This window comes from Panthera onca, chromosome B3 (genome assembly GCF_046562875.1).
Source record: "Panthera onca isolate mPanOnc1 chromosome B3, mPanOnc1 haplotype 2, whole genome shotgun sequence".
Lineage (NCBI taxonomy): Eukaryota > Metazoa > Chordata > Mammalia > Carnivora > Felidae > Panthera > Panthera onca.
Window position 1 is genome coordinate 101,740,620 of NC_138344.1, and position 13,032 is coordinate 101,753,651.

At 35.9% G+C, this 13,032-nt stretch overlaps 1 protein-coding gene across 3 annotated transcripts in view; it reads right to left on the reverse strand.

Moving 5' to 3' along the window:
* Positions 1 to 13,032, reverse strand: part of WDHD1 (WD repeat and HMG-box DNA binding protein 1) — a 69,874-nt gene that overhangs the window by 27,297 nt on the left and 29,545 nt on the right. For all 3 annotated transcript variants that reach the window (XR_013556106.2, XM_078448233.2, XM_078448234.2), the window contains exons 12-16: positions 10,758 to 10,945; positions 8,732 to 8,916; positions 6,258 to 6,499; positions 3,524 to 3,661; positions 1,449 to 1,605 (exon numbers count right to left, since the gene is read on the reverse strand). Coding sequence is in view for 2 of the 3 variants with exons in the window: in XM_078448233.2 (XP_078304359.2) it covers positions 1,449 to 1,605; positions 3,524 to 3,661; positions 6,258 to 6,499; positions 8,732 to 8,916; positions 10,758 to 10,945 (910 nt within the window). In the remaining variant the exon portion in view is untranslated. The remainder of the gene's footprint in view (positions 1 to 1,448; positions 1,606 to 3,523; positions 3,662 to 6,257; positions 6,500 to 8,731; positions 8,917 to 10,757; positions 10,946 to 13,032) is intronic.

Here is a 13,032-nt window from a genome sequence, read left to right on the forward strand (position 1 = left end):
CTGTAGTTGAGCAGGACCATTCTGCACACTGCAAGATGTTTGACAGTGCTGGCCCCAGTTCTCTAAATGCCAGGGTAACCCCAAATCATTGTGACAGCTATAAATAATACCCCACATTTCTCACATCTCCAAACATCCCCACAGAAAGCAGGATAAATCCCCTGGGTGAAAACTTGTCTCCCTACTTTCAATCTTACCTCTGCCAATCCATTTGCCACATATAGTTTCTTTTTATAGTATAAATCAGATTACATCATTCCCCAGATAAAACCCTTGAATGGCTTCATGACACAACTTCAAATAAAATATTAACTTCTCTGTATGGTCTATAATGCAGCCTGGTCTAACTTTCTGAGATCATGCCTCTCACCAATCCTTGCTTCTTGTATGCTATTCACATTTACATCCTTTAATTCTTTAAACATACCTAGTTCTTTCCGATCTGTGGTCCTTTATACATGCTGTCTATACTGCAATGATCATTTGTCACTTCACTCTTTCCTAACAGACTTCCTGGCCTCGAGTCTCATTTTTTTTTTTTTTTTTTTTTTTTTTTATTTATTTATTTTTGGGACAGAGAGAGACAGAGCATGAACGGGGGAGGGGCAGAGAGAGAGGGAGACACAGAATCGGAAACAGGCTCCAGGCTCCGAGCCATCAGCCCAGAGCCTGACGCGGGGCTCGAACTCACAGACGGCGAGATCGTGACCTGGCTGAAGTCGGACGCTTAACCGACTGCGCCATCCAGGCGCCCCTCGAGTCTCATTTTAAATACTACCTCTATTAAGAGTCTTATGTGATGATGCTACCTAGAATGTGTCCTTCTGTTATTCTCCACCATGGGTCTGCTCAGATTAATTTATGTTATTTATCTCAAGGAGTAATTAACATTTACTTGTTTCTGTTATCTGTCTCCCCAATCAGTCTATAAGCTCCATGAAAGCAGAGATCTCTTTGTTCACCAAGTACCTACTCAATGTCCCTGCCAGTTGTTTAGACCAAAAACACATCAGGTTTCAAAAGAGAGAAAAGTATCTAATACAATACTGAATAGGGACTATACGGATTGAGAGTTTTACACTATGAGTCAACTACTACATTTCTACTAGCCCTCTGCCTGGTGACAAAAATTGAGCCTTATAAAAAAATCTCAAAAAGCCACTAAATTATTCAATTCTAAATCACAGTTTAAAGTTAAAGGCAGAAGGGCACCTGGGTGGCTCAGCTGGTTGAGCATCCAACTTCAGCTCAAGTCCAGCAATCAGTTGCAAACTTCAAAATGAATATAAATCAATTTCTAATTTAGTGAATATGGAAAGCAAATAAATGAACTAAGGTGAAGAGCAAAAAAAAAAAAAAAAAATTAAATACCTTTAAAGAGTACAAAACAAAAAATTTCAAAGTACTTTTTAAAAAAAGAATCAACTAAGCATTTTGTAATAGCCCACCTCAGTTGCTGGGGGTTTTCATGGATACCAACCACCCAGTAGTGATCAGATTTTCCTTTACAGTGTTCTCTTGTGTTACATACAGGAGTCCATGTATTACCAAGCCCTCTGTTAAGCATTCGAACAATGCCTTCTGAATCCACATAACAGGGGGTACCTATACACCAAAAGAAAAAGAAATCACCTGGAGACACAGCTACATGTTTGTTAAATAAATCCTATTTCAAAAATACATACCAATGATTCAACTTTCAGTTCAAAAGCAAAAAATAAAACAAGGCGAATAATTCAAGATTATTTCCCACAAAACTTAATTAGCTGCACAGAATAAGCTCTAACTGAATGGAAGAAAAAAACCTGCCTGTGATAGGACTAAAATTTACTCAAGAGAATAAGCTGATAGTTTCAGTCAGAACTATGCCACCTGCTGGAATATAGCAATATTTTTAAAAGCCAATTTCAATAAAAATGTTAAGTTCTGAATCTGAAGTTTTGCTGGTTATGAAAGACTTAGAAAAACAACCAGAACCTAATGTACCATGATGATGTAGAGAAATTTGCCTTTAGTACTCTTCTTCCTCTTGTTCTTTCTTGGCCTTGTCATTGTGTTCCCCAACTCCTAGGTAAGCTATTCTGTTTCCCACTTACTCTGCCCCCATCTCAGGAAGTGCATAGCATTATTCCCTAATTATCCCTTTTATCTGTGACTTCACACACCTCTCACTCTGCAAGCAGCAGTTATCCTTAAGCCTAGATCTGATTAGTAATTGGTGGAAAAAAAATAAAGATATATAAATGGAAGTTACAAATGGTCACATGATTAGAACATAAATGACCAATAATATCCCACTAGAAAACACCTCCAGAAATGGTTGATTTTTAATATAATTTACAAATTTGCTGGCATACAGTGTGTACAGTGTGCTCTTGGTTTTGGGGGTAGATTCCCATGATTCATCATTTACATACAACACCCAGTGCTCATCCCAACAACTGCCCTCCTCAATGTCCACCACCCATCTTCCCCTCTCCCCTACCCCTCCCTCAACCCTCAGTTTGTTCTCTGTGTCCAAGAGTCTCATGGTTTGCCTCCCTTGCTCTCTGTTCAGAAATGTAAAAGACAAACTGGAGTTTCCAATAATATAAGTGAAGGGCAAGAATCTCCAATAGAAATAATATTTTAGCTAGGAGACAGGGCTAAATAAGGTATTTCAAATCATCATCAGTTATAAGCCACTAATAAATGAATCTATAAATGTAATTTTTAATTTCTTAGTGCTACATGAGGAAATGGAAAAAGTGAATTTTAAGAACATATTTTATTAAACCAAATATATCCAAAATATTATCATTTTAACATGTAATCAATGTAAAAGAATTACTGAAATTTTTTACTTTCTTTTTTTAAATTAAGCCTTCAAAATTCTGAGAGTATTTTATACTTATAGCACATCTCAGTTTAGATTAGCCACATGAGGGGCGCCTGGGTGGCGCAGTCGGTTAAGCGTCCGACTTCAGCCAGGTCACGATCTCACGGTCCGTGAGTTCGAGCCCCGCGTCAGGCTCTGGGCTGATGGCTCAGAGCCTGGAGCCTGTTTCCGATTCTGTGTCTCCCTCTCTCTCTGTCCCTCCCCCGTTCATGCTCTGTCTCTCTCTGTCGCAAAAATAAATAAACGTTGAAAAAAAAAAAAAAAATTTAGATTAGCCACATGTGACTTGGTTACTGTAGTGGATAGTGCAGCTATAGAAATTTCCTATTTTCTGTGTAGAATCTTCAGGAAAAGCCACAACTTCACCACTGATTTGTATCTCCTCCTTGGTACCCATAACAAACTTTTAGAGAAATATATTTCTCTCTTTGTAAGTTTTCTAACCAGAATTCACATGAAGAACAGATCTTATACATAAAATAATGGCTACCTTGCCTAACAATTCCAGTTTCCCACTGCCAACATAATTAAGAAATTTAAACATATAATATAGACATTTATCTTTAAAAATTAATTAGGAGTAAAACAATGGAACAATTTCTACTGGAAAAATGTTTTTAATATAAACAAATGAGTTTATCTTGCCTTCAGCTGAAAATCCAACCCACACTATGTAGGATTTCCTCGTAAGAGGAAGAGGATCACCATGTAAAATTTGCTTTTTCTTTTTCCCCAGCTCTAGCAGTTGAATTCCAAGGCACTGATCACCATCAAATCCTGTACCTAGTGAGAAAATATAAATATAAATCAGGTATCAAAGGTTATTTAGCGATAATGCAGTCTAAAGTACTTTCTGTGACTTGAAATGATTTTGTGATAAATTCTTAGATTAACTAGCACTACTTTTTATGGATAACCCACCTGACTGACATATCATTCAGGTATTAGAATACTATATTACATGGACTACTTATATAAAGTGATATTAAGAGGTAATTCATTCACTCAAATATTTACAAGAGCTTATATATGCCGGGTATTGGGGCTACAACGGTAAAGAAAATGAAGTCACACTGTTCTCATGAAATTCATATTCAGATAAGAGAAGACTAATTTTTAAAAAGAAAAAAATGCTAAGTGTCTCCAAAGAGTTAAAAGAATAATATGATACGGAGCGTTACACTCACTGAATGGTTACCTTAGATTAGACAAAGGTGGCCTCTTTGAGAAAGTGAAATTTAGCTGAGACATAAACTGCAAGTTGGAGGGGTGCCTGGGTGGTTCAGTAGGTTAAGCGTCCAGCTCAGGTCATGTTCTCATGGTTTGAGTCTGAACCCTGCATTGGGCTCTGTGCTGACAGCTCAGAGCCTGGAGCCTGCTTCAGATTCGGTGTCTCTCTCTCTCTCTCTGCCCCTCCCCTGCTCGTGCTCTGTCTGTCTCTCTCTTAAGAATAAATAAGCATTTAAAAAAATGCATGCTGAAGCCAGCCATCCAAAGGTCGGGGGGGGGAGCACTATAGTAAACAGAAGGAACAGCTAATGAAAAGGTCCTAAGATAGGGACAAGCTTGGTAAATTTGAAGAATACAAAGAAGCTAGTATTGCTAGAATGAGTAACAAGAAAAAGTGGCAACAGATGAGGTTCAAGAGGCAAGCAAAGGTCAGATCATGTAGGACCCTGCTGGCTGTGATGAAAAGCTTGATTTTTATTCTAAAGCAATGGAAAGTCAGAAAAACTTGAGAAGGATGTGTTCTGACTTTATGTTTTTAAAAAATCACTTAGGTTGCCAGGTGGAGAATGGATTGTGGAAGGCAAGGATTGAACCTGACAAGCTAGTTACGGGACAACTACAATAGTCCAAGAGAAGACATCTGGGTTGAACTGGGGTTTCAGTGGAGGAGATGAAAACAGAGGGTTTGGAATGTGTTATTTCATAGAACTGACATGATGGGGTTGACATGGGGAGTAAGGGAAAGAGAAAAACTCCATGATAACTCTTACATTTCTGCCTTGAGTGGATGGATTAATAGTATGGTATTTACTCAGATGGAGAAAACTAAGTGAAAGGCAAGGTGGAAGGGAAAAAAAAAAAAACCAAAGGTTTTATTGTGACCAAGTTTGAAATGCATATCAAAACTCTACCAAGAGATTTCAAGTAGCCACTGGATATGTAAGTCTGTAGACACAAGGAGAGGGCAGGGCTGGTGATATTAATTTATAAGTCATGGACATACAGATGTATTTAAAGCCATAGGCCTTGAGGACATAACCCAGGGTAGTTTCTCAAACTGCATTTTTGAGCCACGAGTCATGAAATCAGTTTAAAGTTGCAAATAAATAGCATTTAAAGAAAACTGAAATCAAAGAGTACATATTGTCCATGAGACTTCTGTAGTTACATTTACAGATATGTATAGATTAGCAAAATAGAGCATATTTCTTACTAGGACTAAGCAGCCAAAAGACTGAAAGCTCATCTAGAGAGGGTACTAGAGAAGAGGGATTGTGACAGAGTCCTGGAGCACTCCAGCTAAGAGGACGGCATAGGAGGAGCAGCTAGTGGAAGAGCTGAAGGAGTTATCAGTAAGAAAAACATCAGGAGTGATGTCACAGAATCCAAGAAAATAAAGTGTTGGGTGGGGAATGGGTAAAATAGCTGGTGGGGATTAAGAAGTACATTTCTCATGATGAGCACTGGGTGATGTATGGAATTACTGAATTACTATATTGTACACCCGAAACTAACAAAACACTATTTTAACTATACTGGAATTACAATTTTTAAGAAAAGAAAGCGTTTCTGATGGAATTACCAAAAAATAAGCATAAAAAGATTATTGGTAATTTTTTTTTTTTTAAGTAAGCTCTGGACCCAACATGGGGCTTCAACTCATGGCCCTGAGACGAAGGTCCCATGCTCTACCTATTGAACCAACCAGCTGCCCCATATCAATAACCTTGAAAAAATCAGTCTTCAAACAGTGGTGGGGACTAAGGACACAGTATAAGGTGAGGAAAAGGAAGCAGCAACTTTTTAGTCATATTCAAACTGTCTTGGTCTTGCACACTGGAAGTTTTTTTTTTTTTTTTGAGGTTTAAATGCTGAAAATTCTTATGAGATATAGACATGGAAGTAACTAGCCAAGTTCTACCTTGGAATTCTTTCTAGAATATAGTTTTTCTATAAATATTTTCATTCCTACTAGTGAATACAACAAAATTCTGTACATTCATAGATTACACAGATTCAAATGCTAAAATGAATGCAAAAGGATGTATATAATCCAAAACAAAGTATGAGAAAGACAAAGAAAGCTCAAGTAATTTTCATTTTACTTCAAGTCATGGCAAGATCATAAAAGACTAGAAAAAAAATCTACCTCTATGATAAACAATGAAAAGCTGTTCTCCATGTCCTGCCATTGATACTACAGGCCCAGGAAGACTGAAGACCTCTTTTTGAACACCTCCAATAGTGAACAATCGAAGGAGCAAGGCACTAGTGGCAGCAGCTGCCCATCCCAGACCAAGACATATGGCTTCAATATCTTCATTCTGAGGCATGTCTACTATCCACTCTTTGCTTGAGTCCCAAGAACTAAAGTGCAGGCAGTGAAGCTTGCTATAAATTAAAATAAGACAGAAACAATCAAACGTTCCTATTTGATGTTTTATATATATGAAGCTAATCATGATACCCAGTGACAAAAACCAAATAATTTTTCTTTTAAACATAAATGGTACAAAAATAGCTTTGAAATATTTATGAAATATCCTTAAAATGGAATGTATTAAAACCATTAACAGTCATGTTACTGAAGAATACTTAAAAACACAGGAAAATGCTCACAACATAATGTTAAATGAAAACAGGCAGACTAAAATCTGCAGAGTATGATCGATCCTAGGTTGCAAATACACAGACAAATCACAACTAAATTTTTAAAAAGGGAAGAAACATCAAAATGTTAGTTCTTTCACTGTAAAAAAAATTTAATACAGGAAAACAAAGGAAGAAAGGAAATACAATCACATATAATCCCACCAGCTAGATCACCAACCACTGCTAACAATCTGATGTTTCCAGTCTTTCTTATTTACATTTATTTATATTTATACATACACACAAACACACGAAAGTTATTAAGGTTAAACTTGGGAATGCAGATATTACAGTATTTAGAACCAGAGGCAGTACTGATTTACTGAAGAGTAATTTTAAATTCAATTTTAAAATGAAAAGTAACATTGTATTCAGCTGTGAAATAATATACCCAGGAAAACAAAGAAAAAGATATCTGGAAAAAAACTGTACATGGAAATAAATGTTCTATTTATGTAAGATTCTGAGTCAGAGACACGGAGTCAACAGTGGTTTCTATTAGTAAACTGATTTAATTCAATAATGAAGTATAGAGTGGATTTTACAATGTATAAATTAGGAAACCAATTAAAATGTATTTGTTAGACTCTAATGCATACTCAATCACCCATGTACCTCATTAAAATGCAGATTCTGATTTAGAAAGTCTGGGGTGGGGTCTGAAATTCTGTTTTCAATAAGCTTCCAGGTGACCCATGCCCCTAATCTGTGAACTACACTTTGAGCAGCAAGAAGCTAATGTATCCAATCAGAAAGATTTTAATTTCAAATCACCTCAGAGTCAGTAAAAATCTACGATCAAGTGTATAAGCACTACAATCTGCTGAAGAAGAGAGATCAGGAGAGGGTAATCTGGCTGAAATAACAGAAAGTTAAGTAAAAATGTTTTTTCTTCTTTAAAAAAAAAAAAAGGATTCAGCCTCTACTGCTTCTCCCCCATAATTTTTTTGTCTATTTTTCCAAATATCATTCTCCCCCCTTCTTTTTTTAAAGAAGTTTCAAGGGGTGCCTGGGTGGCTCAGTCCATTAGGTGTCTGACTTCGGCTCAGGTCATGATCTCACAGCTCGTGAGTTGGAGCCCCGCGTCGGGCTCTGTGCTGACAGCTCAGAGCCTGGAGCCTGCTTTGGATTCTGTGTCTCCCTCTCTCTCTGCCCCTCCCCCGCTTGTGCTCTGTCTCTCTCTGTCTCTCAGAAATGAATAAATGTAAAAAAAAAAAAAAAACCAAAACAGAGAAGTTTCTAATCTAATTATAGTGACAAAAAAACCCAAAACCAACAAACAAAAAACCCAGGTGACAAAAAACTTGTCCAAGGAAAGTACTGGATTAACTGTCTAGGGATACAAGAACATTTTGGGTGATAAAAAATAATTTTGAGGGAGGCCTGGCTGTCTCAGTTGATATAGCGTGTGACACTTGGTCTTGGGTTGTGGGTTCAAGCACTACACTGGGTATAGGGAATTCCTTAAAAATAAAATCTTAAAAGAAAAACTTTTTTTGATTGGGACAGTGGTTATCTGAATATATACACATTTGTTAAACTCATCAAACTGTACACCTAAAATGGGTGCATTTTATCGTACATAAATTATACTAATAAAGTAAATTTAAAAAGGACAGGGATTTATACAAAAAGAAATCTAGAAGGATACACATCAAACTGTTAACAGTGGTTATGTCTGACAGAATTCTGGGGGGACTTTTTCTTCCTAAAAATTCTGTACTGCTTAAGAATGTTTGTTTATAATTCATATGTATTATTCTTGTAATACTAATGAAACACAGTAACAATATAAAAAATAGCCCCATTTCTCTTGCAATTACAAACTGTCATACCTTCATTTGTAGTTAGAGAATGTAAGTGAGGGGACAATTAGGCAAAAACAGACATGTTCTGAGGTCTTATGTATGAAACACTTCTATATCTAACAACTCAGCAGTGACGAATTCTTCCTCATAATCTTGAATTTACCTTGCTAGTTCATCCGAGCTTTCACATGCCAACAAAATAGCTTCATGAGAAAGATCTGCTACTGTGTAATTCAAAGTGTTTGATAAATGTGTTGCATGGTGTATGGAGGTATCATGGAACTCCACATCTATGGCATTGTCTTGTTCATCATTATAGCAGCGAATAATTCCAATAGAGTTCCACACCTACAAGCATTAAGGTTAAATACAAGCTTGAGAAAAATTAAAAGGTCCTAGGATCAGTAGACTAAACTACAAATTAACAAATATTGTAATTCAGTTTGTATCGAAATTTAAGTTATGGGAACAACCACAGCTCATCTACCTTTAAATAGTTTCAAGTAAGAGTAGTGACATCAGGACTACAATTATTATCTACTCTTTTCATGAGAAGGCGGCACATACTTATTTATTAGCAAATGGAGTATTCCATTTAATATTTTAAAAATTATACTACTGCCATAAAAAAATACAATTTTGTACAACCAAACCATTAAATTCCCCAAAAGAAATATTTCAAAACTGTATTTACTTATAAATACAGACATAAATGACAGCATATTTTCCTGTTCCAACTAACTGGCTTAAATTATAAGAATAAATATATACATTTTAAAGCAACATAAATTGATACCATTTAGAAAACTTATCTTCCATCTATGTACACTACAGGTTCACACTAGGCCCTAGTGTTTCCTTTCCTCTACCACAAATAACTATACATAAAACAGTTGACAATGAAAAATTAAGACCTATTACTTGATGATGATTACTGACAGCAACAAAAAGTCTTATTAAAGTAAAACATCAACTTTAATATTTACCTACAAATTTATGCCAGGTGGATACCAGGCAAAGTCCTCAGTGGAAAACCTCAAATAACCAACAAATAAAAATATTAAACTTTTTAACTCTCAAGCTTAAAATAAAAAGCGAATATACTCACTTATCCATTTTAGAAATATATTTTTTTTAATTTCTTATTTTTTATTTTCTTTAATTTTTGAGACAGAGAGAGACAGAGCATGAGCAGGGGAGGGGCAGAGAGAGAGGGAGACACAGAATCTGAAGCAGGCTCCAGGCTCTGAGCTGTCAGCACAGAGCCCAACACAGGGCTCAGACTCACAGACTGTGAGATCATGACCTGAGCTGAAGGTGGACGCTTAACCAAGTGAGCCACCCAGGCACCCCTAGAAATATATTCTTAATGCCTACTGTGCCATACCTTGCTCTTTTTTTAAGTTTATTTATTTTTGAGAGAGAGAAAAAGTGCGAGTTGGAGAGGGGCAGAGAGAGAGAGGAAAAGAGAGAGAATCCCAAGCAGGCTTCCACAATGTCAGCATAGAGCCCAACGTGGGGCTCGAACCCACAAATAGAACCGTGAGATGTGACCTGAGACAAAGTTAGATGCTTAACCGACTGACCCACCCAGGCGCCCCATACCTTGTTCTAAGTGCTATCAATAAACAAAACAGAAACATCTCTTATCCTTTGGAGTTTACATTCCAGCGGGATGGATGGGGAAAAGAGGCAGAGAGTTTTTTTTTCCAAAGCACTTATCACTTTCTAATATATCATACTAAGAGTTGTCTTCTAAAAAACATCTTCTCACTAGTGTTTTGGAATCAGTATAAACTATTATATAAAAATTAATATGAGAAATAAAGTTTGGAAGTATAACCAAGAGGTACTGCAAGATATACAGTCATATTAACTTTATGTTCATTTTGTCACTCTGCAAAGCAGAATTTTATTTAACATAAGGTTGAAATAAGATTAAAACTGAATTAACCATAAAAAAATAAACCACAAAATTCTGTACCAAAGTGCTGTAGGCCAGTTAATCAAGGTTTTTAAAAATATTTTTTACCAAACAGAATTAACTATTTTGAGAAAAAATTCTTAAAGGTAAAAGAATATATAATATGATATATTATAATATAATATAATATAATATAATATAATATAATATAATATAATATATAACATAAAACTATTTTGAAGTTAAGTGGAGATCCAAAGCTTACCATGAATCTATGAGTGAGATGCACGGGTGTAGAACCTGACTGGAATGGCTTTTGCCGGGGAGTTGGCATCGGCCCATCATAAAATGGCCTTTGGGATGTTACAAGTGGTAGATTATGAACGCTGTCTGCCTGATCATCTTCCTCCTCCTCCTTGAGAAGATTAGAACCAGTTTTTAACATTGTAACATCTAGAAAACAAAGAATTATAATTAGAGAATCATAAATACCAATGACCTAAAAAAAAAAAAAGCATTATAAAATCCAAATAACATTTTCCATTCATACTTAATAATACTAACATGCTATCTGCCTCCTCCACTGTGTTAATGTTTACAGCGATGGTGCAAAAACAGTAGAGGGTAAAACTGTTGGTGCTATGACATAAATCCAGGCAGCGGCACCAATCTGTATTAGCAGTCGACTCACCACTCAATTGCAGTAAAAATATCAATTCTGTTAAACCCTAATCTTTGCACAGATTTTTAAAAAATGTTCTCTGTGCTAAAATGAGAAGTGTGCATGAAGATGTGTGATGTCTGCCTCAGAAAAAAAGAAACCATTTGTACAAATGAGTTGTAAGCTGAACTGTTGATTTTTTCACGAAACACCATTTTTACTTGAAAGAATGCCAGATAAAGTATGATTATGCTGACTTTGGTATTTTGGTCAACATTTTCTTGAAAATAACGAAGTAGGCTGGTCATTTAAGAAAAATAACTGACACAATCTGTTGCCAATGATAAAATTTGAGTTTTCAAGCAAGAATCAGAAAACTTTTATGGGGCGCCTGGGTGGCTTGGTCGGTTAAGCGTCCGACTTCAGCTCAGGTCATGATCTCACGGTCTGTGAGTTCGAGCCCCGCGTCGGGCTCTGTGCTGACAGCTCAGAGCCTGGAGCCTGCTTCCGATTCTGTGTCTCCCTCTCTCTCTGACCGTCCCCCGTTCATGGTCTGTCTCTCTCTGTCTCAAAAATAAATAAACGTTAAAAAAAAAAAAGAATCAGAAAACTTTTACCTGCCACCATGAGCTTGACTGCTTCCTAATATTTGACAATTTGACCAATCTGACAAGATTGGTGATGATACTAACAAATACAATCCTAGATAATGTATCAGTATTACAAAGGCCTGCAAACCTCAGTGAACCAGTATTTTCTAAATTACCAATGCATGTATTTCAAAATCAAACATGGTAAACTAAAAGATCCATTCAAGTCAGACCAATGGATCTTAATATAATATAGTTGGAAAGTTCACTGGAGAGTTTTCAGATTCCACACTGCAAATAATCTTTATGAAATGATCACTTGTTGAGTTTTGGTACAGTAGCAAAGGATATCCACAATTATTTCAATAGGCTATTGAAATACTTCCTTTTCAAATTACATGTTTGTGTTGAACCTGAATATTCTTCACATACTTTAAGCAATTAGGCAAAACAACACGTATGTCAGTAGAATGAATTCTGAAGCATGAAAGAATTCAGTTATCTTCTATTCCAGACATGGAATAAATTTTCAAAAGAGTAAAATAATGCCACTTTTCTTAAGCTTTTCATTTGAAATGTTACTTATGTTTACATACATACATACGTAATAAATAAAAATTTAAAAAGTAAATAAATATATTTAAATTTTGTTTTAATTTCTAACATGGTAAATAACAGTATATAAATTCCATAAATAATTCTCTTTGGGGTCCACAAAAGTTTTTAAGAATGTAATAAACTCTGGAGACCAAAAATTTAAGGACTCCAGTCCTATAAAACCCTATATGATTTAAATGTAGCAAAATTTACCGCCATAAAATGGTATTTGGCATTTTACTTGACAATGTTCAAATGTGCTATTTTAGCAGTTTATTTGAAGGTTTTTTTACTGTAACATCAATTTCCTTAACAGACACTATTATTCGTATTACTTTTTATTAAAAAATTTTTTTAATGTTTATCTTTGAGAAAGAGAGAGAGCAAACACGCAAACGGGAGAGAAGGGGGGGGGGGGGGGACAGAGGATCTGAAGGGGGCTCTGTGCTGATAGAGGAGAGCCCAATGGGCTGATCTCGTGAACTGTGAGATCATACATGACCTGAGCCAAAGTTGGACACATAACGGACTGAGCCAACCAGGTGCCCCTATTTCTTCTTGAGTTAGCTTGGTAGCTTATGTCTTTCAAAGAATTTGTCCATTTTATCTAAGTTGTTGTATTTATGGGCACAAAGTTGGTCATACTATTGTTATTATTTTGTTATTAATAGCAGTGCTATCTCACAGAAATA